Source organism: Vulpes lagopus, chromosome 5 (assembly GCF_018345385.1).
Source record: "Vulpes lagopus strain Blue_001 chromosome 5, ASM1834538v1, whole genome shotgun sequence".
In the NCBI taxonomy this organism is placed as follows: Eukaryota; Metazoa; Chordata; class Mammalia; order Carnivora; family Canidae; genus Vulpes; species Vulpes lagopus.
The window spans coordinates 16,206,818-16,231,071 of NC_054828.1; the positions used below are offsets into that span (position 1 = coordinate 16,206,818).

At 42.4% G+C, this 24,254-nt stretch overlaps 1 protein-coding gene across 2 annotated transcripts in view; it reads right to left on the reverse strand.

Moving 5' to 3' along the window:
- TCP11L2 (t-complex 11 like 2) overlaps positions 1-23,865 on the reverse strand; it is a 36,133-nt gene extending 12,268 nt beyond the window's left edge. The window contains exons 1-6 of one of the 2 annotated variants that reach the window (XM_041756388.1): positions 23,437-23,865; positions 14,927-15,118; positions 12,149-12,284; positions 8,476-8,596; positions 7,209-7,429; positions 6,032-6,168 (exon numbers count right to left, since the gene is read on the reverse strand). In XM_041756388.1, coding sequence (XP_041612322.1) covers positions 6,032-6,168; positions 7,209-7,429; positions 8,476-8,596; positions 12,149-12,284; positions 14,927-15,083 — 772 coding nt within the window. In that variant the 5' untranslated portion in view covers positions 15,084-15,118; positions 23,437-23,865. Of the gene's footprint in view, positions 1-6,031; positions 6,169-7,208; positions 7,430-8,475; positions 8,597-12,148; positions 12,285-14,926; positions 15,119-22,113; positions 22,248-23,436 lie in introns of those variants that run through there. The other variant, XM_041756389.1, reaches the window with a different exon arrangement.
- Positions 23,866-24,254: the final 389 nt, after the last annotated feature.

The window sequence follows — 24,254 nt, forward strand, 5'->3', positions numbered from 1 at the left end:
AAAACAATTTTGAGTAAGAAGAACAAAGACAGAAGACTAACAATACCTGAATTCAAGACTTAGCCTCAATAACCAAGACTGTGTCATACTGGTGAAGACATATAGATGAGAGGATAGAATTGAATCCAATAAAAAAAAAAAAAAAGAAGTACTGATATGTGCTACAACACAGGTAAATCTTGAAAATATAATAAGTGAAAGAAGCCAGACACAAAAAGCCACACATTGTATGATTTGATTTATATGAAATGTCCCTAACTGGCAAATCCATAGAGACAGAAAGTAGACCAGTGGGCAAGAGGGTTCTTTCTGGCACAACAGAAATGCTTTATATCTTGTTTGTAGTGGTAGTTACAGGGGCATATTCTTTTGTCAAAACCCACAGAACCATACACTTAAAGTGGGCACATTTTACTGTATGTAGAACATACTTTGATGAAGTTTAAAAGAAAAAAAGGGATATGGGTTACGAGTTGGTCAGTTAAGTCCCTGAATCTAAACCTAGTAAACACAGATTAAAATCACATAAAGTTTCATCAACACTAAACATACATGTAAATATTTATGTTATGTAAAAGCCACTGGTTGTGCTATTTAGTGCTACAAATAGCATTCAGGGGAATGTCCTGTAAAATCTGTCAGTTTAGTATGAATGAGTTTAGTATTTGAGCCTCCTCAGATGAATGCATCAAGGGTATCCCCATATGGATTATTCAAGGAATACAATCCCATCTTTGCTGACTTCTAATATGGTAACTAAGCATGAAACCTAGTACTTAAAGATGAACTCTGAGTGACCTCTAAAAAGGCAACAACTCCATATCCTGGATCTGGGGGATGGCCTGTACAATTCTGAGCAGAGTATTCACATAAACTACGAGAATGCTGCAGAATATGTGAATAGGAGATGTGGATGTTGTGCAAAGCTTTAATTGGCTCCTATTTTCAATATTCTTGCAAGTACATTCAGACTAAGTACTCCAATTTCCATTTAGAAGAATATAGTTCCCTTATCCATGACACCTGCTCTATTATGCCTAACAATACCTCACCTTCCTTCTTTTGACACTGATTTTCTTTCCTTTTTTTTCTTTTTCTTTTTTTTATAAGTAGGCTCCATGCCCAACATGGGGCTTGAGCTCATGACCCAAGATCAAGAGTCACATGCTCTACCGACTGAGCCAGCCAGGCACCCCTTGATACGGCTTTCTTCGAGAAATCATTTTCCCTCCTTCCATGTGAATATCAGTTAAGAGGTCCCTGACCATGGGTTGGCCTACCTGAATCATATGCTCATCAAACTTTCCTGGGATCTGAATGGTGACTATAGCATTCAAGGATGGCCCATTTTAAAGTATGCATTAAGTCTTCTGATGATGGAGCTAGGAACTTTCCCTTATTTTTTCCTGCCCAGATTCCCGATGTTCTCCTGGTTTCTGGCCTTGCTCAGGCTCAGCTATTTTAGCTTTTGTGTGAACTAACCCCGTCCTTCCATTCACTTCCCTTTTTGCTAAATCAGCCAGAGTTGGTTTCTGTTGCTTTCAATCCAACCCAGTTGATGAAACACAAAAATCCAAAGAAAGTAGCCAAAACAGCAGCTTGGTTGAATCTTGGTTTGGATGTAGGAGACCTGGCTTCCAGTCCTAGCTCTACTACTTATTAGCTGTGTGACTCTGTGTTTGGGCAGGCCATTGCTGAACATCAGTTTGCTCATCTTCAGCATGTTCCATTAAGTTCTTAAATGCCTTGTGTATCAAAGAAAATAAAATTGCAGTTTGATGTGTTTCTGAAAAATATTTATGTCCTATAGGATTTTTAAAAGAATCAATGAGTGAAAATATCAGTGAGGGTGACAAAACATGAGACACCTAACTCTGGGAAACAAACAAGGGGTAGTGGAAAGGGAGGTGGGTGAGGGGTTGGGGTGACTGGGTGATGGGCACTGAGGGGGGCACTTGGCGGGATGAGCACTGGGTGTTATGCTATATGTTGGCAAATTGAACTCCAATAAAAAAAATTTCAAAAAAGAATCACATGAAGTTCTATGAGAATATTTTATCAGACATAAGATATTACCTAAATAAATAAAAACCTTCTGAGTATCTTAGAAATTACTTATGCTCTGCACCCCCAAGGGGTAATCTGTTATTCTTTTCACAAGTAATTTAGTTGTTGAACCTGATGTGGTTATCCTATTGATGCTTAGTGTATATGTCCAATCATTGCCTAAGGCTTTCTTAGGTATACTGTAAATCAGACAATTATATAAAAACTCTGTGTTGGCAAAATAAAATATTTTCTGGAGTCAATTTAGAAATCTAGAGTACTTTTATGTATTAATTTTCCAATAATTATTTTATAAAATACCATGTACACACAAAAATCCAACTCTTTTGTCCTTCTGCATGTTACTGTGAGGCTCTTATTTTGATATTAGGGCACAGTGACCGACTTTTGGCAGAGGGACTTGAGGATATAATTAACAACTGACACACACTCTGATTCCTGGACTCTTGATTTCTCTGGGAACATATTTAGAGCTAGGCAATAATGACCTATATGCACAACTGGATTTATTCTATTCTTAAATCTCTGAAAATATCCAAGTCAATGTGAAAAGTACAAATGAATTACAGTTCACTAAGCCTGGATTTTAAGACAGAAACAAATCATTTAACATGAACAAAACTGTAATTCAAACCAATATTAAGGAATTTGCTCCATGAGACAAGCCATCTTGATTCAAGACACGGACACATTTGCACACATGTGCATACATGTACACAGGCACACATATGAAACCAACCAATAAAATGCTGGAAAGGAAAACACTGCTACAAACATGGTTACTATAGTGCAGGTTTGAGATTCAGGTTCTACGTAGGGTTCTATTTCCATTAATCCCTCTTTCCCTGAGGAGCTAAAACAATACAGCCCTGAAATCACAGAATTTTTATTGTGGAAGGATCCTCAGATGTCATCTAATCTTATCTTCCACTCAGTGCCACACTCCCTCTGCAGATACCCCAAAGAAAGTCAGTATCTCATCTGAAGACCGGCAGTGTTGTGTAGCAGTTCAAAGTACATGCTTTGGGGCTATCCAGGCTTTAGCAGTCACCTCAGCTAAGTACCTTAACCTCAATTTCTTCACTTATAAACAGTGAATGATAACAGTGCCAGATTCATAGGGCTTTGTGAGGCTTGAATGGGCTAATAAAGGTAAAATGTTTGGCCATAGTAAGGACTTGGCATATAATAGGTGTTCAATAAAATGACAGCTGGCACTGACTACTAGTAATAAAAATACCCATTCCAAGCTTAAAACAGCTCTTGCTGCTAAAAAGGGTCAAAACTAGCTGCCTGTTATTTTTCTCCATTGGTCCTAGTCTACACTACAGAGCTTAACCCAAAGTCCCTAAACCAATATCAACAGGAGGGCAGTGCTCCTGGCCTATGTGTACCTCCTTATTACCAAGCAGAATGTACATAGCTTCATGGACTGTTCTTCCTATGACCCTCCATGACCCAGACCCTCCTCCCTGGACATACTCCAGACTCTTGGAGCCCCTTTAAAAGTGACACCAGTTTGGCTTTGGCTTTGTTTACATAAGGCCACCATACTGACTATCTTGACCAAAAAGCTCAGTCCATGAAGAGTGGGGGTGAAGTGGATGAATCACCCAAACAGTCTTAGAGTGTGCTTAGTTAAAGCCCATAAGCTAGTATTAAAAATTTGCCAGTGAGGGAATCAGTAAGCCAGCCTTTTGCCAGCTGTGCAAACATCTGGGATCTCAATTCCCTCGCCTGTGAAATAAAGCATATAATAGTACTTAATTAACTAAGTAACTGTGACATTTACTTAACTAAGTAACTGTGATATTTCACTGAAGTACCACGTTCTCTGCTCCCCGTCTTTCTTGACCCCTCTCCCAGTCCAGTTTTAATGCCCACTAGTCCATGAACCTGCTCCCGTCAGGGTTACCAATGATCAAACCTTGACTTTCATTTTTCTTGACCACTCAGCACTTGTCATAGCTGATTACATCTTCATTCTCCAGTTTGTTCACTTGTCTTGCAGAACATCACCAGCTCCTGGCTTCCTTCACTTCTCTAGCTACTTTCACAGTCACCTTTGCTAGATCTTTCTCCTCTTCTCAAGCTCTAGATGCTCTAGAGTCTCAGGTCATTGTATCTATACTCACTCCCCAGATAATTTAATCTAGTGTTAAATTGTGGCTAAGAAAATGAACTTTGTAGCCAGAACACCTGGGGGAGTCCCAGCTCCGTAGCTTACAAGTTGTGTCATGGAGACAAGTGATCTAACTAATCTATGCCTCAGTTTCCTCACTCATAAAATGGGGAGTAATTTCCTAAGGTGTTACGAAGATCAAATTAGTTAATAAAGGTAAAGTACTTACATGTGGTAAGCATTTTATACATGTTAGCTATTATTCTAACATATATTGGCTTATCTATCATAAATATACTGATGAATCCTGAATATGTATCCTCAGTATCCACCATCCAACTGTACTCTAGTCTCTTACACCCACAGGCTTATCTGATGTGTCCATGTTGATGCCAAACAAGATCTCAAAGTTCATGTATCTAAAACTGAACCCTGATTCCATACCACCTCCCTACTTGCCTTCCCTTGTTGCCCTACCTCACAGACAGCCATCACTATTCACCTTGCTGCTCAGGTGAAAATCTTAGCATCATCCTCTACTCCTCCCTGTTCTCCTTTGTTCAGCTTTTGGTCAATCATTTGATTCAACTTTAAAATACATCCAGAATCTGGATTCTTCGTACTACTTCCACCCTTGCTACTTGCACTACTTGCTCCCTGGACCATTACTTCTTACTGGAACAACTGCAATACCGCCTACTTGGTGCCCCTGTCTCCCTCTCCAATTTGCTCTTGTTATAATCTGTTCTCTACCCAGAAGCCAGGGTAGTCTTTAAAAATGAAAATCACACGTTGCCCTCCTGCTTAAAACTCTCCAGTGACTTCCCATCACTCTTGGAATCAACTCTAAAACTCCTCTCATTTCCTAGCAAAGCTCAATAGGATCTGTCTTTTTCTACCTCTCAGCCTCGTCTCCTCCCACTCTCTCCCTGCCTACTCCACTCCAGCCACACCGTTTGCCCCGTATCTGTCCAAGTTCCCATGCAAGCTTAGCTTCCAAGCTTTTGTCCCTCTGTCTGGAAAGTTCTTCTCTTACATCTTCACATGCCCCTTCCTTTTTCCTTTGCAAACTCAGCTCAAATGTTACTTCTTAGAGAGGGCTTCCCTGTCTACATTATCTTAAAAAACACTACCTCCCCCACTCCTGCCCCATTGCTCTCTGCCCTTTTTCCTACTTTTCTTCTTAGCACTTAACCCATCTGACAATATATGTTATTTGTTTGTTTGCCATGCCTACTAGAATGTCAGCACTCCTCAGGGGCCACAATATTGTTTGTTCACTACAGTATCCACAGCAACTAAGTAGTCTAGGACATAGCAGGTGCGCACTCTCCCTCTCTCTCTCTCTCTCTCTCTCTCTCTCTCTCTCTATATATATATATATATATATATATATATATATATATATACATGTATGTGTATATATATATGTATGTGTATATATATATATATATTTTTTTAAAGATTTTATTTATTTATTCATGAGAGACACAGAGAGGCAGAGACCCAGGCAGAGGGAGAAGCAGGCTCCTCACAGGGAGCCCGATGCAGGACTCGATCCCAGGACCCCGGGATCACACCCTGAGCCAAAGGCAGATGCTCAGACGTTCCACAAATATATATTTTTTAATACATGAAGAAATGAATAGTGCTTTGCACAATTCTTGGAACACAACAGATAGCTTAAATCTGTGATGTTGATTTTAGAAGTTAAAAAATGTTAATGTTAAAAAATGTTAAACAGAAAAGCCAAAATCCTCTAGTGATACTCCTTAAGATGTCAAAAACAGAAACATCATATTTCCATTTAATTTCAATATATACACATTATATTGCACTTACTTGGAGTTTCTTCTAAAATTTCTTGGAACTTGGTTCTCTCGTAATCCACCAGCTGGCGTTGAAGATGTGGTCTAAGACTCCTAATTGTAAAATTGACCATGTCCATTTTCATGAGGTCCAGGACATGAAATATTTGTCTAAAAATTTTAGAATTAAAATAGTTAGAGTGGTGTTTAATGACTGAAATTCATTATTGTGATCTATTTGACAGGCTGGAAAAGATAAACATCCCCAAATAGTTTTGAAATTCCAATTGCCATTGGCAAGGTCACTTTTTTCTATCTTTCTTTTTTTTTTTTTTATTTAAGATTTTATTTATTGGTTCATGAAAGACATAGAGAAAGAGGCAGAGACATAAGCAGAGGAAGAAGCAGGCTCCCTGCAGGGAGCCCAATGTGGAACTCAATTCCAGGACCCGGGACCATGCCCTGAGCCAAAGGCAGATGCTCAACCACTGAACCACCCAGGCGTCCCAGCAAGGTCACTTTTAATAGAAGGCATTACATGTGCATTCCAAAGGTATTCTTCACAGATCTCAAGAGTATTTGCTTGAGCAAATACAATACCTCCAGCTGATCCATTACACCCAGCCGTAAACTGATAGACACTAAGAAGGATAAACAATGAGTCTTAATGAGACAAAGAAGATTCAAAAAGGAATTTTCATTTGAAAGCCCTGAAATCTTAAGGAGTCTGAACAAAGTATATATGGTTTCTATTCCTACTGGAATGGGAACAGGTGGAGAGAAAAGAAAAAAACGTACAGGGCACTGAGGCACAGAGGAAAAATACTTCAGTTTTGCTTATCTGGTTTTCTTCTAAGATCAAGGATTCCTTTGAAAGACTAGTTATTATTCTGTGTTGCTCAATTCCCACACTTCCCTATTGTGTGTGTGTGTGTGTGTGTGTGTGTGTGTGTTTTAAAGATTTATTTATTTATTTGAGATAGAAACATGAGCAGGAGGGGCAGGAGAAAAGATAATCTCAAGCAGACTCTGCACTGAGCACAGGGCCGAATTTGGGGCTTGATCTCAGGATCCTGAGATCACAACCGGAGCCAAAACCAAGAGTCAGCACTTAACCAACTGCACCCCCCAGGCACCACCTACCCACCCACCTTCCCCTTTGAATGAACTCAAAGATACTCTGAGAAAATGCAAGCAGTGTAAGTGCTAACCTCAGCACCTCCACAATGTTGCTGGTCGCCTTTAGCTCTCTGATATCGTCATCTCGAACGGGAGCACACAGCTTTCCCATCGTACTGATGACATAGTTGGCCAGGCCCTGGATGTCGACAGCACTGTGCTCAGCCTGCTGCCTAATGAGGTCTGTGTCCAAAACTTCACAGATCTGGTTGCGAAGTCGGTTGCCACCAGGAGTCAGAAAAGAGAGGAGAATCTACACAGGGAAAGGAAAGAGAAGTTAACAGCATCGTTATGTGGATAAGGGTTGTCATTTTTTACTTCCAGATGACTAAGCTCCTTGTCCATATTTTAATGCCCTGGATGCCACAGAAGCTTTCATTGTCTGGTGGTGGGTCAGAGTGGGCACTCTAGTGTCTCAACTCTAAAAAGAAAGTTCTATCTTCTGAATTAAAGCCTCCACCCCAACCCATGGGAAGTTACTGAAACTACCAAAATGAGAACAACTGGCAAGGAAGCAGTATTACTGAAATAACTTCAAATAGTTTATAGATAAACCATGCAAAGAGAGAACAAGTTGCAGATCATGGCTGCATAAGGACCCTTTAAAGAAGAGCAAATGGAAATACCCTATGGGCTCCATTAGTGTATTTTCTATGTAAAAATATTATATATTATATAAGCAACCTCTCCTGAGTATTCACCACACAGCACACACTGTGCTTACACACACCACACATGGTTGGGAATACAGGCTCTGAGCCAGAGCATCTCAGCTCAAATTCCTCTCCACTCCTCAAAGCTGTGTGACCCTGCATAAGGGAACTCCATTTCTTTTTTATTCAGTAAAAATAACAGAAGTAACTACCTCACAGCATTATGGTAACAATAATGAATAATCTAGTGTTTGGCATAGAGCAAGTACTTTGTGAATGTCAGTTAAAACTGTAACTGTCATATCATTTAATTCTTATGATTACCCTGCAAGTACTCAGGACACAAAAAGTCATGGAGGGAAAGCTTTTGTTAGACAACCTGTCACTAAACCAGGCTGTCTGGCTCCTGAGTCTGTGCTTTTAACTACTGTGACCACTACTCTGTGTGCTAAACATTGCCCTGTGCTCCTTCCATTGCCCTATTTCCCCTAGCTCCCACCCCACCCAAGGAAGTGCATTTCAGAAAACACTCTTCCAGTGATTGAATTTACTCAGTTTTCCAAAAAGAATCTCCAATACTCTTTAGAGGACATAAAAACAGCCTCTGGGGGAAAAAAGCTTACTAATCAATACAATATTAACTTGCCTCTCTGATTTCTTCAAACAGTTTGATGGCATGTTCATACTCGGGAGGCTCAGCATTCAGTTCTGACTCCAGGACGTCCCAGAAAGCCCGGTGGACAATGTGTTTTACTCGACTGGCTAAGCTACAGGAAGGAAATGAGTTGTTTTTAAAAATAAGCATTATCTTTCCTGATTATAAAAGAAACATGCTCATTGCAGAAATCTTAGAAAATGCAGAAAAAAAACCCCCAGAAAAATGGCTCATAATCTCATTTTTAATCTTTTGACACATTTCCCTTGTTCAAAGTATTGTTTTAATATAGTTGAGAATAATCAAATAATTTTGGTTAATATTCTGTCCTAAGAGATTCCCCCCACACTTTAAAAATGCTTCCTTGCTATAGCTTCAATAAATTCATAAAATTCTGTCTTAAGGAGATTCCATAATTTACTCAGCTACTCTTTAAATCTTTAGACTTGTTCTAGATTTGTGGGGATGAGACAGCAAAGTTGCTCTTTCCTCAACAGCTAAAGTTTCATTGCACAGAAAAGAACAGACTGACCCGAAGGAGACATGCATGTGAATTGCTGCCAACCGCAGTTTAGATGTCCCATTTAAAGTTAGCCAGACCAAAATGCTGAAATAGGAACTTTACTAGGAAGAGCTCACAATAGAATAGGTGGCCACTTTGCTTCACCCCTTATGTCAATGCCCTAAAATAGATGCACATTTAAATACGCATCCCTACTGAACTTCTATATTTGGCAACAGTTTTTAAAAAAAGCACATATTTCCCTGCACGGCACTCACTTACGAGTCTCCAACCCCTACAGCGCATACATCTCTCCCAGGCAGAGGCCATAACTTCTCTTTTAAGTACCTGCCACTATACCCAGCACACTACCTGACATACATGAGTGTTTGATGAATGCACAGTGAATGAATTAATAATTTGATAGTTAAGCACATCCTTTTAGAGTATAAATAGCTAAACATACAACAATGCTATGAGAAATTAAAATTAGCTTTCTAAGGAGTGTGAGTTAAAATTGTTTCTGTATCTGCAAATGCTATATTCTACCCAGCAACTTTAAATGTTAAAACTTATTCTAGTTGCCTGACTAGATTTATTCAACGTAAATGCTATTTCTAATGTTGACCCTCTTGAGCAGCTATAGAACAATTAGAAAGGCAAACACTGCTAGGATGGACTTTCACCCTTGACTTTACAAGCCTCATGTAGTTGGCTTTAATGGATCAATGGCTCATAATATGCTATTGCATTTTTAAATAATGGTCAGTCCTAAGCTTGCACTCTGCTTTCCTTGCTCACATTTTCCAGCTATGGCAGAAAATGAAGGAAGGAGGCATTCCTGTTTCCCATACTATCAAAATACTTATGTTCAAGGTACTCAGATACCTATGAGCATGCATTTCAAGTGAGTATTTTAGTCCCTATCATATCCTTGGGGAATGTGAGGTTCAGAAATGGACTCAGCAGAGCCAGGATTCAAACCCAGAGCCTGTCTGATCCTAAAGCACAGTGCTTCACTAATGCCTATATCTGCAACTTTTGAATTTAAAGTATAAATACTCCCAAATTGTCTTTTGCTATACTTCATAAAACACACTAATTTTAACTTCGAACATTCATTTTCATTAGTCAGTCAAAAATGTTTCTAAGGCATCCAATATGTGCCAGGCCCTGTTTTAGGTGCTGTGGTTACTATAGTAAAAAGAAAAGTATCTGCTCTCAAAAAGCTTATTTGTTAGCAGGGACAGAAAGACAAAACCAAAACACATTAAAAATGAATAAGGCAATTTCAGAACCATGAGGAAGACAGAACAAGACAGTGTGGTAGATAGTGATGGGGAAGCTGCTAACTTCAATGGTGGTTGAAGAAAACTTCTCTAACACAGTGACCTTTGAGTTGAGACTTGAAGGAGGAACAAACAAGCAGCCAGTGAAAATCTAAGGGAACAACATTGAAAAAGCAGAAAGGAGGACAAAGTCCTTACACAGGATCAAGCTGGTGTACTCCAAGGTCAGCATAGAAGCCAGAGCACCTGAGGCATAGCAAGCAGGAGGGAAAGAAGAGACACAGTTGGGAGTAGGGCCTTGCTGCCTAGGGGTTTGAGTTCTTATTCTAAGTGTAATAGAAAACCATTAAAGGATTTTAAGCAAAGAAATGACTGACCTACTCTGATTAACCCTTTTGAAAGATCACTCTGGCTACATGTGGATATGGAGGATGGACCATGGGAACCAAAGATGGAGCCAGGACAACCTGCTAGGACTTCAGAGTCGAGGTCAGAAATGATGGTGGCTGGGCCTAAGAGTGTAGTAGTAGAGCCGGTATAAAGAATTGTGGTAAAATGCAGTTACCATAGAAAACCAAACAGATACACCTATTTTGGCCAGTAATCTTAAAAAATATTAATGATTATTATGAATAATAACCTCAAGAGGGGACTATGATCCATATTTCGAAGAAGGAAAATTATGATGTTGCTATTTTCCTGCTTTAAAACAAATAAACATAAAAGCTCTAAATAGGATCAAATATTATATGCTGTCTTAATTGATAGAGGAAATACCTCTATATTTATTTTTTTTATTTTACTTTATTTTTTTTTAGGATTTATTTATTTATTTATTCAGAGAGAGAGAGAGAGAGAGAGAGAGAGAGAGAGAGAGAGGCAGAGACACAGGCAGAGGGAGAAGCAGGCCCCATGCAGGAAGCCCAATGTGGGACTCGATCCTGGGTTTCCAGGATCATACCCTGGGCTGCAGGCGGTGCTAAACCACTGTGCCACCGGGGCTGCCCCTGCCTCTAAATTTATAAATGACACTGTGAGGTTGAAGATTCAGTGTCATTATTCATGAGCTAACTATGCCTGTAAAGGTGATTTATGTGTAGTTATGACCTCAAACCTTTTCTCCTCTTTGTCCGAGGGGATTTATAAGCCACTGAAGTCAGAGAGGCTGAGGCAGGATGTAAGAGCATGGCTCTAACTAGAGGTCTCAGGGTTGGGAGGGTTGGGGCCGGGGGCAGTGAGGTTAACCAGGGGTGCCCATGTAGTTGTAATTCCTATCTTCAGATGTTTCTGAGTCACCTATTCTTAGGACTTTGGCAGCTCAGCTACATTTATTTATCTTTCATAACTTGAATATCAGTTTTTAAGAAGTCGACCTGCAAACTTTCTCGAGCATGTACTATATGTCAGGCATTGTGCTAGGCAATGGAGATAGAGCAGCAAACAATATAGACATAGTTCCTCCATTAATGGTGCTTTGGTCACATAATAAAGACAGATACTGAACATAAAATTATAAGCCTTCTTAGCAAAAAGGGGCAATAGGAGTATTTAGGAAGGGGATTTAATATAAACTAGTATGCTCCCGATATGTCAGGAAAAGCTTCCTCAGGAAGTGACATTTAAGCTAAGTTCTAAAGATTATGGGTAACATGTACCCTAGAAGAATGGTTTTAAAAACAAGTATAAGATCCTGTTAGAGAACTAACCAATTTTTATTCCCAGTGACTATTATACGAGACTTCTAGGAATCCATGTGAACGTGTTTGTGTGTGTGTGTGTGTGTCTGTGTGTGTGTGTGAGAGAGAGAGAGAGAGAGAGAGAGAGAGAGAGACTCCACAGCTTGGTTTACATATAACAAAGGCCTCTGGGTTACCTGTTCTCAGGGAGGGCATCTTGTTTCAATTGAAAATTCTCATTTACAGCAATTTCATGAGCAAGTGTCATGTTTGATAAGTTCCTTGCTGCAGCCATCACTTCGTCAAATGTTACGACCCTGGGAGGGCTTGTTGCTGAAAGAAAAACAAACCTCAGTTCATGTCATGGAGGAAAAGCTACCATCGAATGAAGCCTCCCGAAGCAAACAGAGTTTAAGTTATTCTAATATATACATTCAGAGTTTTACAAGTTAAGACGACCATATACTAAATTAGGTAGATTTCCCTGCTAATTACTTAAGACTTCAAAAATTCAAGAACTCCTTTGATAGTTTCAATTACTGTATTAATAATAAATTCTCAAATGTTTTATTTATTTTTTAAAGATTTTATTTATTTATTCATGAATGACAGAGAGAGAGAGACAGACAGACAGAGGGAGAAGCAGGCTCCATGCAGGAAGCCTGATGTGGGACTCGATCCCGGGTCTCCAGGATCACACTCTGGACTGCAGGCGGCCTAAACTGCTGCGCCACCGGGACTGCCCAAATTCTCAAATGTTTTAGAAATTATCTTATTAACATAAGCTATCATAAGTTACTTTTCTTTTATTAAATCATGTCACATTTTAGTACCTCTTGGTATCTGCACTAATTACACAGTAATATGCAGGAACTTGGTAAGACTACTTTTATTCTGTCATTTGTAACTTTCATTAATTTAAGCAGACTCAAGATGAAATAACTGATTTTTTTAAAACTATAACTTCTAAAAGTATAGGCAGTATAGCATAATGTTTAGGTTTAATTCCAATTTCTGCTGCTGGTAGATATTATTTGACTTCACTACGGCATAACTTACCTCCTCAGGGCTGTCTTGAGGTGATTAAGTAATTTACGTAAAAAAGAACAAAGTAAGAACTTCATAAATGTAGATAATTAAAATAAAATTAATCTGGTAAACTGGATACTCAGTAGGAAGTAGTAAATAAAGAATTATTCTAATTACTTTTTAAAAAAGATTGTATTTATTTATTCATGAGAGACACAGAGAGAGAGGCAGAGACACAGGCAGAGGGAGAAGCAGGCTCCCTGAAGGGAGCCCGATGTGAGTCTCAATCCCAGGACCCCGGGACCATGACCTGAACCAAAGGCAGATGCTTAACCACTGAGCCACTCAGGTGTCCCTATTCTAATTACCCCTAAAGATTATTCGAAAAAATTATTCTAATTCTAACAAGTTAAAATCTTTTAAAAATCACTATTGGAATTCTTAGCTTCAATTAATTAAAATCACTGCCTCAAACAACAGTACTGGCTGGCAATATTTTGCTACCTAAAATAATTTTTTAAAGAAGCAGAGGAGAAAGAGAAGGAAGAGGAAGACCATCTAGAAGAGGAGGGGGAGAAAGAGGGAAAAACGGTGATACATGGAATTAGTGAAACTTCCCCTCTTTAGGATGCCTGCGTCCCCTGTTAGAGACACCAACCTCATATGTAGTATAAAGAGTGAGAAAAAGCACAGAAAGCTAGATGGCTGCTAGCCAGTTCTTTTCTCAATTCTCTGTGCCATTAAGATTCTTTCAAGAGGGACTCCTGGGTGGCTCAGTGGTCCCCTTTTCATGTTTTAAATGTATATCATGGGTAAATGTTTTAGTTATAATCCTTTTTTTTAAGAGTTGTTTATTTATTGGAGCGAGGGGTGTAGGAGTGGGCAGAGGGAGAGAAAATCCTGAAACAGACTCCTCGCGGAGTATGGAGCTCAACAGGGCACAAGCCCCAGGATCCTGAGATCATGACCTGAGCCCAAATCAAGAGTTGGCTGCTTAACTGACAGAGCCACCCAGGCCCACCATGTTTTAGTCATAATTCTAAGTGAGAAGAGTCCATACATATATACATACATATGTCAACATGAAGAATGAATATGGCAAAGTACCACCAGCTTTCATCTTTGGGTGATATTATAGGCAAAATTTTCTTTTCTCTATACTTACGTAAATTTCCAAATTTTAAAAAATGAGATTATATAGATTTAAAATAAACATAAATGAACAAACTTTTTGAAGTGTACATTTGATTATATTAAACATTAGTTGCTTCTTTCTGCATTTGCTTTGTCTAAGGTGTTATATTTCCTATACAAAATGTCAATTAAAAAGCTTAAAATAAAAAGAACAAACATACTTGCTTTACATATCTCTAGCTTCCACACACAAAAAAGGGAAAAGACATCTCCCTCATTATGGCCACCTTTTAAAATCTCACACCCCTGGTGTAGTAATTCTCTTAGTGGGCAATTTTCTAGGGTGATTTGCACAACAGGTTTTGAAATCAGCAGGAAACCCTTTAGATTATTTCACTTCCTGCCTGACCCTTGAATTGGGGCAAGCTTCCTTCCGTGTAAATCAGCAATTATCAGAAAAGACCAATTTGAATTTACCGTAGAATATGGCCCAAGAAGTGATCTCAAGAGGGAATGACTTTCCACTACTTGAGAGAAAAGACAGATGGGGTTTAAGGCCCTGATTTATAGTAAAACCAAAGCAGATCAGAGACAGTAATGCAAATTAAAATGGGCAGATAGAAAAAAATAATAACAAAAAAATAAAATGGGCAGATTGTAAACTTTAGTGGCTACTTATTCCTGTCTTTGCAGTGCTATTATGGTACATCTAGAAAGGAGGGATAGTTTGTACTTTGCTCTCATTTAAAATCTAACACACATGCCTAGAATCACCCTCTCCCCCCGCACACCCTGCTCCCCCATCAGCTTACAAGCAGGAGAGCTGGATTTGCTGGAAGAGTCGCTTGTAAAGCTCTGCCTGGAGCACTCATAGTCACTGAGTGAAGCCATGCTTTCGGAAAACCGGGAAGAGTCTGAATCGCTTGGCTGGTCCTCACCCACACACTGCTTCTCACCATTGAAGGGCATTCTGTGTCACTGGAGTGTGGGCAAAGAGATAGCACCTGCAGACAAACAGACCCTGCGTCAGTGCTCTGTGGTACTTCACTGGCATCACAGATGCTTCTTTTAGTGTAGACAGCTTTGCCCACATATGTCACAGTGTTGGAAAGGCCCTAGAAGATAACCTCATCTTTCTCATAGCAGTCAGGCTATTACCAGGCCTTCAAGACTACCTCCCAGAAAAGAGACTCCATCGCCCTAAGTGTGAACTTACTCAGGACATACACAGTGTGAACATGGAACAGCTCTCACAATAACAGATCCTTTAAAACTGTGCAAAAGACACAGTCTCTCTGTTCCTAGGTTTCTAAAACATGGAAAGGGATGTTGACAATGGGTCCTAAGGCCAGACTGCCTAGGTTAGAAGCTCATGTTGTCTTTTGCCATGTGACCTTGAGACAAAAGTCACTAAACCACCTACTTCATGAGTCAAACTGGGCTGAAAGACTAAGCTTGCAGGGTTGCTTGAAGATTAAATAGGCTTAATTTTATTAAAGTGCTTAGCACCAAAATGTTAGCTATTTTTTTTAAAGATTTTTACCTATTTATTCATGAGAGATGGGGGGGCGGGCAGAGGGAGAAGCAGGCTCCATGCAGGCTGCCCAACGTGGGACTCGATCCCAGGTCTCCAGGATCCCGCCCTGGGCTGAATGTGGCGCTAAACCACTGAGTCACCAGGGCTGTCCAAATGTTAGCTATTATTACTGTTCCTATGGCTTTGTTTTAAGTAAAATAGTTTTGAAATCAGCCTCTTTAATTCCTCGTGAGCCTCTTGGGAAAGAAGAAGACTAACTAAAATCTCTGGCTGGCAAGTCTTCAGGTTCTTCTCCATTTTCCTGTGAACTGTCATGATAAAAAGAGTAAAGCCTGACACTGGGTTTGCACTTGACAGCTGACTTGGTACCACTATCACCCAATGAACAAACAGGCACCAAAGATCCTAATTCATGGGTCAGAGATGGGCTCTGGGGACAATGGGACTTACTATGCCATAAAACCAGTCCCTTGACTTTATCAACATCCAGTGCTGTATCTGAGACATTAGACTGCCTCCCAGGTATAGGCCCAGTCACCTTCTAGAAAGGAGATCCTGAGCACATTAGGATGTCCCAGCCTGAGCCCATGAGCCTCAGCCAAGGCCCAAGAGAGAGCTGGTGTGGTGTTAGCTGACACTGAGGGGAACCTGGGCCTGAGGAGGAAGGCACCTCAAATCCTGAACAAACAATAATGACAGAAGGATTCATGGAGTCTCTTTAAACCTGAGCCAGTCCATGCAATGAGATATACAGATCTTTCAAAGCTACAAACACTTGAAAACACAGCTATGCATAGTATGTCTAGAACTCCTGCGCAGTCTCTTCAATGATTCCTTTCATATTTATTGAGCGCCTACTATGCAGCAGCACCAGGAAAGATAACAGTGAACAAGAGAGACAGGGCGCTACACTGATGGCTCACAACTCCAGTTACCTACAACTATGTGTGCCTGAGTCTAGAACACAAGAAAAGGGGAAACAAGACATTGCTGAGGAAGCACAAGAAAGGAGAGGCAGGGTGGGACTATGGGGGAATCTTGCCTTTGTTGAGAAAAATGGTGCCATAATTTATCCCTTGGGTGGTCACAGAGACAAAGATGAACCTCAGAGGGACTTATTAAAGGTCAAATGCCCAAGGGCATTTGCCCCTGGCCTCCCCTAAACAACCTTCTTCAGTCCTGCCAATCGCACTAGGGCACCCCTCCTGGGGCCACCACTTCCACAAACAGAAGAAAACCACTAACTAGGAGGCTGAGCAGAGAGCTTCCAGGAAGCTACCACTGAGAGGTCTACCTTGCCCTAGAGTCCTAAGGCCAACCACCATGGACAGAGGCTATAAAATAGCCCTGAACCCTTGCAACCCCAGTGGGGGAAATAACCCCCTTTACCACATGCAAAGCTCTACTTGAGCTTTAACTGTCATCTGCTGGGGAGGAAAGGAATACAGGACAGAAAAAACTGTCAGCTCTAACTCTTCCACTTCCACCAAACCCCAATCCTAAATGGAATACTTGCCCTTCCCTCTAGATTTCTCTCTCCCACTCTGACAACATTGTATGTCCCACTGAAGGCATTTCTTGAAAATGCTACCTTCCTCGGGAAGCCTTTACTCCCTGGCCAGAGTGAATGACACCCCTCTTTGCACATCTGCAGCACATGTCCTCTATCTCTGGCATAGAGCTGAGTGCCTTGGACAGTTATTTTCCTCCATGGCTACTTCTGACTTTTCTTAATAAGGCAGGGACTGTGTCTTGTCCATTGCCAGTGTCAAGTACGTGACAAGTATTCATTTAGTGTCAGCTGAATCGGAATCATTGAATCCCATTTGGTACAGCTTCAACCAGAACATTTGCAAAATGATATCACTACACACTTACAGGGCTGGGACTGCCAAAGTTAAAGCATTGGATCAGAGAATCTACCACTTAAACCTACTTTATTAGGTTTAAGACTCAATATTCCCTGGTCCTGGTCACAGTGTTATTTTAATATCTTAAACCTTGTTTCCATTTTGTTATCTTCCTCTGTCATTCCACCATAACACTATGCTCTGTATGCTCTGCTCTTCGTTTTTCTTCACTTTAGCTGTTTTTCCAAGTAAAGGTGAATAAAAGCTTTCATCCACTGGAACTTATGAAGTAGGTTAATAGTTATAACTGTCCATTTCATTTTTCTACTCTAGCTGAACAGCACACTTTGTAGGTTCCTTAATTGTGTCTAGCAAGGCAGCAAAGTACAAAGATTTAAAAATAAAAGATATAGGGTAGGAGTTAGAAGGCTAGGGTCTAAGGCCTGGATCTGTCATTAATTTGCTGTGTGACTTTATGCACATCACATTGGCTCTCTTCACCTCATTTTTCTGAGCAGGTTGGACCAGCTATAAAGGGTCCCTTTTAGCTAGGAATTGCTGAAGTTCTATAAACTCAGGGTTCCATGAGGCTTCACTAGATGTTCTGAGAAATTAAATGTACTCATCGCAGACATGCTTAATAACGTGAAACTATGCTTCTTTCCAATAATTCACTGGAAATAGAATTTCTGGCACAGGGGATGCAACAGAAAATTTGAAAGCCACAACATGTTTAGACACTCTTGTTTGATTGGTAGAAGCCTCCATAGCACAACTGGGCTTTAGTGCATCCAAAAAGAAACTTTCCTTTGAAGCCCAAATGCCCCTTATTACTCTATAAGAAACTGCCTATTTCCTCCTCCAGACATACTAATAATACCTAATACATGAGGTTGGTGTGAAACTTCATTTAGTCAATACATGTAGGTGCTTGGAACAGTGTCTGACAGAGAAAACAGGATATAGATCATTGTTATTATTAATATTATTTTCATTTTTCTCTTGTTATCATTTTAGGCATTAAAAACTCTAGAGGGGGGAGAACCATTTTACCCTGATGATAAAAATATATTCTCCTACAGATAAACAAGATTGCTAGTTAACCTAGGAAAGTACTCTTGCACTTGTCTGAAATACAAAAGCTGAAAGCAAACAGCCCATCCCAGTGTAAATGGTCATCTGCAAGTTCCTTCACATCTGTTCTTACTTTTCTTGGTCTCGGGTTTCCATATAAGTCATCTGGGGACAAAGCTATTTGACTCAAAAGGTACTGAGGGTAATTAGATGGCTTTAAAAACTACTTTGGATTCTCTCTTAGAACAGTGATAATAAAACCACTCCCTTTCCTTAAGAAAGGTAATGCTTCTCATACTGACAAACTTAGACCTACTTTAACTTTCGGCCATGGCCGATCACAAGCAAACCAAACAACTTTTCAAGAAACATCACATCTCATCCTACCTAGAGGATTTACTTGCTGGCCAAAGGTAAAGGCAAAGGTAAAAACAGTGGATAACTCCAAGCAAAGCCTCCAACACTACAATGGGTCCCCATCAAGGAGAATAATCACATTTTTCATTGCATTCTTTCTCATTTATAAATTCAATATTATATAATTCTTTCCAAGACCAATGACTGGGATGCAGCTGACATTTATTGTTGAATGAATGGCAATATGAGCACTCACATTTTAGAGAGGAGGAAATGGATACAGAGATCCGAAGAGGACACTGTCTCCTTCCCATGTCCCACGACAGATGGTGGGGAGATGGGTTTTTAATTTGCTGGTCAATTCCTTAGCCTATGTCCACACTACCAACTTTACTTCTTTATTTCCTTTCCATAGCAAATTCATTTGCAAATGGTCCAGCATGGGTTCAGAATTACAAAGGTCCACCAGTAACAATGTATATGTCCATGAAACAGTAAGAACGCTGGCTCTGGAGTCAGGTCAACTGGGTTCTTGATCCTGACTCTTGATATTTACTGAGTGGAGAAAAGGAACGTAGTCATTTGTAAAATGGGGCTAATAATAGTATCTATGTCATAGAATTGTGAAGATTAACTGAAATAGTCTATGTCAAGTATTTAAGCTCCTTGTCAAAGCTTATTTTGAAAATGACAGATTTTCAACTATTATTTTATTCTTACTAAAAGAAATCATGATTTCCAAACATGTCAATGTCATAAAAACAAAGGAAGGCTGAGGACATGTTCCAGATGAAAAGAGACCTAACAGCTGAGTGCAACAGATGATCCCTGACTGGATCCTGTACCAGAGGGGGAAAAATGCTATTATTGAGTCAACTGACAACATTGTTATAATACTTGAATCTACGGTCTGTATTACAATGTTAAATTTACTAAAGTTGATAAATGTACTGTGATTACATATTTAGGAATAAAGGGCCATAATGTATGCAGATTTCTCTAAAATAATTTAATGAGAAAAAGAGAAAACAATAAAGCATATAGAGCAAAATGTTAACAGGTGAATATGAGTAAAAGGTAGACAATAAGGACTTCTTTGCAGTGTTCTTACAACTTTTTCTGTAAGTTTGAAATTATTTCCAAGCAAAAGATTAAAAGAAAAGTACTAAACCAAAATTTCAAGTCTAATTCAGAATGGTCTGGGCTCCTGCAATTTTTAGATTTTGACCGTTCCCACTGCAGAGATAGCTTAGATATTGCTCTATGACAAAAGCTCTTCTAGACAGTCAAGACTTGTCCCAATGTCCTTCTTGAACAGTGTCTAGAAAATAAAACAGGAAATAGGCCAGAGCCCTTCAGAAGAGGCAAATAAATCATCCCTCTTAAGAGTTCATCTCCAGGTGGTTTCCCTTTTCTTAAGAGGCTTCTTGGCAATAGTTTATATTCCTCTGTGATTTGGCCTCTGCTCACACCATCCTGTGCCACTATCCCCCTAACCCTTCTGCTACAGACATAATGGCTTTCTTCAGGTTACTCAGAGATGCCAAACTTCCTACTTTGGAGCACATGCACCTGCTCTCCTCTCCCCTAGCAAGTTCTTCTTTCTGATCTCCCCGGGATGGGCTCCTTGTTGTCATTTGTGTTCGAAATTAAATGTTACAACTTCCAAGTGACCTTCCCTGATAACCTCACTCCATCTAAACTAGCCATCTAGAGCTGAGAACACTTCCTGGGATAGAGGGAAGCCCAAAGAGTATCACTGAAGAACAAATCAAGCCACATTCCTATTCATATTGTAACCTGGGGTTTCCTTCTTCCTTTCCCACTCATACTGCTCATATTCCCATAATGCAGTCACTTAAAGTACTATGGTTGCTGTTTCTGTATCTGACTCCCCACTAAATATTAAGCTGTTTGTGGGAAGGGCCATGTCTCTGCTAATTCCCAGTGCCTACCTCAACACATTTCCCAGGCACAGATAATTCAAACCAGCAAAGAATCACAGTTTGTAGAGCTCAAAGAACTGTTTACATTGTGTCTTTCCACTTTCTTAATGTTCACTGATAGTAAATAAAAACAATTAGAGCTAATAGTTACTGTATATTTATTATGTCCCACCCCCATAAGTGCTTTAAGTATTTTATCTCCTTGAATCTTCATTATAATCTTGTTAGCTGAGGTATTGCTATTATCCTCACTTTGTAGATAAGAACCTGAGGTTCAGAGAGGTTAAATTACTTGCCCTACGGTTCACAGCAGTGGCTGAAGAAAATCTGAAATCCAGGGCATGGATCCCTAAGGCCCACGCTTTCTACTATTTTAGGATGGCTGGAGAAAATTTGGTGTGCTGCTCATCCTTTCCACTCTCAGTCTGCCAAATCGATCTACCCAAAACCACGTGGATACTTGCATATGTGGTAACAAGCTGACCTTACCCCGAGGTGGCTGCTCAAAGTACTATACCATGAAGGGCATCACTGAAAGAGTCTATTGTCCAAAATAATTCTCAACCACCCAACTAGAGTAAATGAAAATCCTCTATCAGGGAGCCATTCCTTAAGCACTGCACAATCCCTAGTTAAAGCCCACATATTATCAAAAGTCTTAACTGCTTACAATCAGTATCAAAAACATCTTGAGGTGAATTATTCAGATTTTCCAGCAATGTCCTGTTTAAGGAAAGGAACTCTTCCAGTTAAGGTTGGGTCATGGAAATGAGAAAATTCAAGGAATATCCGGTGGGTGTCATCCTTGAAGACCAGGTCAAGGTCACACGCAAAGACAAGCATTCACATACATGTAGTAAAGGACAAGGAGTCGGAGGTATAAGACTGGGCTCTGAAGAAAAAAAATTGTAGATGGTGTGGAAAATCTCCGTCTTCTGCAAAATGCTGCTTTAGAACCCGTCCCAAACAGCAGTGCTAAAAATTTATTCATATGCAGCAAGGCATAAACCACAGAGCAGAGAGATAGGCTCCAGCTCCATTCAGCTAAAGAATACTGGTCTTCATCAAATTGGAGCCAACAAAGAGCTAGATAAAGGCCAACAAGCCAGTCATTGTCTGAGAAAGCAGATGTTCATGCAACACATAACATGACAGCATCAGGGAGAAGGATTTCTAGGCACTTTTCACACTTGGAAACACTTCTCCTCCCACCCCTGGCTGGCCTATTTTAGTACCTGTGCTTCCTCCTCTGGGGGCCTCAACTCCTCACAAAATGGCACTGAAGCTGCTTCCACACATGACTGGGTTATCTTCAGCCCTGGGCCACCTCAAGCGGGGCCACCTCCACGGGCTGCCAGAGTGATGTATGAAATCCCTGGAGGCAAGAGGACACAGCAAACAGGGAGCCGCCTCAAGTGGGAACCACTGCGATAACCTCATTATGGTCGCGGCAGGTGGCAAAGAGCAGGGTCTCTGGCTGGGCTGGAGATCATGGGACCACAGGGATCTTGGGGGCTGAGGGCAGTGGGGACAAGGACAGCTTGTCTGGTTTCTCAAGGTTAACGTAACAGGACAACCGCCTAAGACCATTATTTGCCAAACTTCTAGTCATTTGGGTACCAGTGTTCACGCCTGTTTCCACATCTCCACCCTCATCTATAACCTAATTTATCAATCACTTCTATCTCGACTAGATTTTTGCATTTAAATGCATTTATTTTAAAAGTTTTATGTCATCGTGAAATCGCTTGTCTAATGCAAGTGTCCCCCAATACTAACCAAAACGCAGAACCCTGTTCGTCCACGTGCCACCTCAAAGTGCCACCTCAAAGCAGCGCTGTTACCCCGAGTGGTGCCCCCCAGAGGAGCGGTTCTGGGCAGCACAAGCCACCCCGGAGGTCAGGCGTTCGAGCTCGGGGCCTGACGGGCCTCGGCTCCGGGGACGCGCCAGCAGTCGGTCCCCGCGTCCCTCCAGCCGCCCCTCCCTCCAGCAGCACGTTTCCTGTCAAAACAAACCCTTGGGGGAGGGGACGGCGGAGGCCGAGCCGAGTGCCCGGGAAACCCCGGCAACAAACCCAAACACACGCTTCGGGCCGCGCCCGGCGCCCCCCGCGGCCCGGCCCGCCCCGCCCCGCCCACCCCCGCCGGGCCCGGGGTCGCCGGCGGGAGGGGCGCCCTCTCGGGGCCCGGAGGGTGCGGAGCCGCTCGCGGCGCGGTCGCTGGCCCGAGTCCAGCAGGATGTAAACAGCGGCCAAGAGGCGCGACCCCGCCGCCTCCGGGGCCCGAAGCCCGCGGCCACCCGGACACCCGCCGCGGCCACTCGGTGCCCGCGCCCCGTTCCCACGCGGGACGGCGGTTCGGGGTCAAACAAGGAGACGGGGGAGCACGAAGCGGGGCTTTAACGCCCCCGGCACCGGAGTCCCACGGCAGAGTTCCGAGGTGGGTGGAGGGAGGCCTCGGAGGGAGGCCCTCGGGCCGCGCTGGGGCGAGGCGTCGGGCTCCACTGGCCCGGGCCGGTCACCTCGGAGCCCGCGACCCCCTCCCCGATGGATACGCACCGCGTCCGGCGCGGAGGCAGGCGGAGGACACGGGCGACTAGACTGAGGCTGGGTCGGGGGTCCTCGGGGGTCCCCTCACGAGCACCGCGCAGGCACCTCGAACACTCACCAGTCCAACAACCCCCGACCTCCCAGCAACCCCCCGCCGCGCCCCACGCGGTATTTAAAGGGCCGGGAGGGACTCTGAGGAGGCAGCCACGGCGTAGCCGCGGGACCGGCGGGCGGGGGAAGACGGCCCGCGGGACAGGAGAAATCCAGGTCACCCTCGGCTCCGACGGCAGCGCTCTGACAGATTTGACCTACTACAGAACTGCTGTCCTCATGTGCGGCCGGAAGACGCCGGGGAGAGCTCGGGTTGACGGTGTCCTGCATGCGAGAGGAAACCGTCCCCCCCGCAGGCTTCGAGTGGTGCGGTCCGGGGCCTGCTAGGGGCGGGGAGGAAAGTGTTTACGGAACTGGAGCGGCCGTGCGGCTGGAGCGCCCGGCGATGGGGGCGGGGCTGTCGGGGCTGGGGGGCGGAGCCGAGCCTGGGCGGCCAGGGGGCGGGGCGGGGCCGCCAGGGGGCGGGGCGGCGCCGCCAGGGGGCGGGGCGGGGCTGCGCTCGCGGAGCGCGGGGCTGGCGTGAGCGTGCGGGGCGCCCCGGCGTGGATGGTGTACACGTCCCGGGGCTGCGGGTGGAACTTCTGCTCCCCGAGCACCCCTCATCTAGGCGGGGCGATCCAAATTGGGTGCCCAACATCACTCCGTCCGCACAGACACTCACAGCCCAACAGACAGGAGGGCAGGTACGTTCCCACGCGCGTCAGCAACCAACCTTG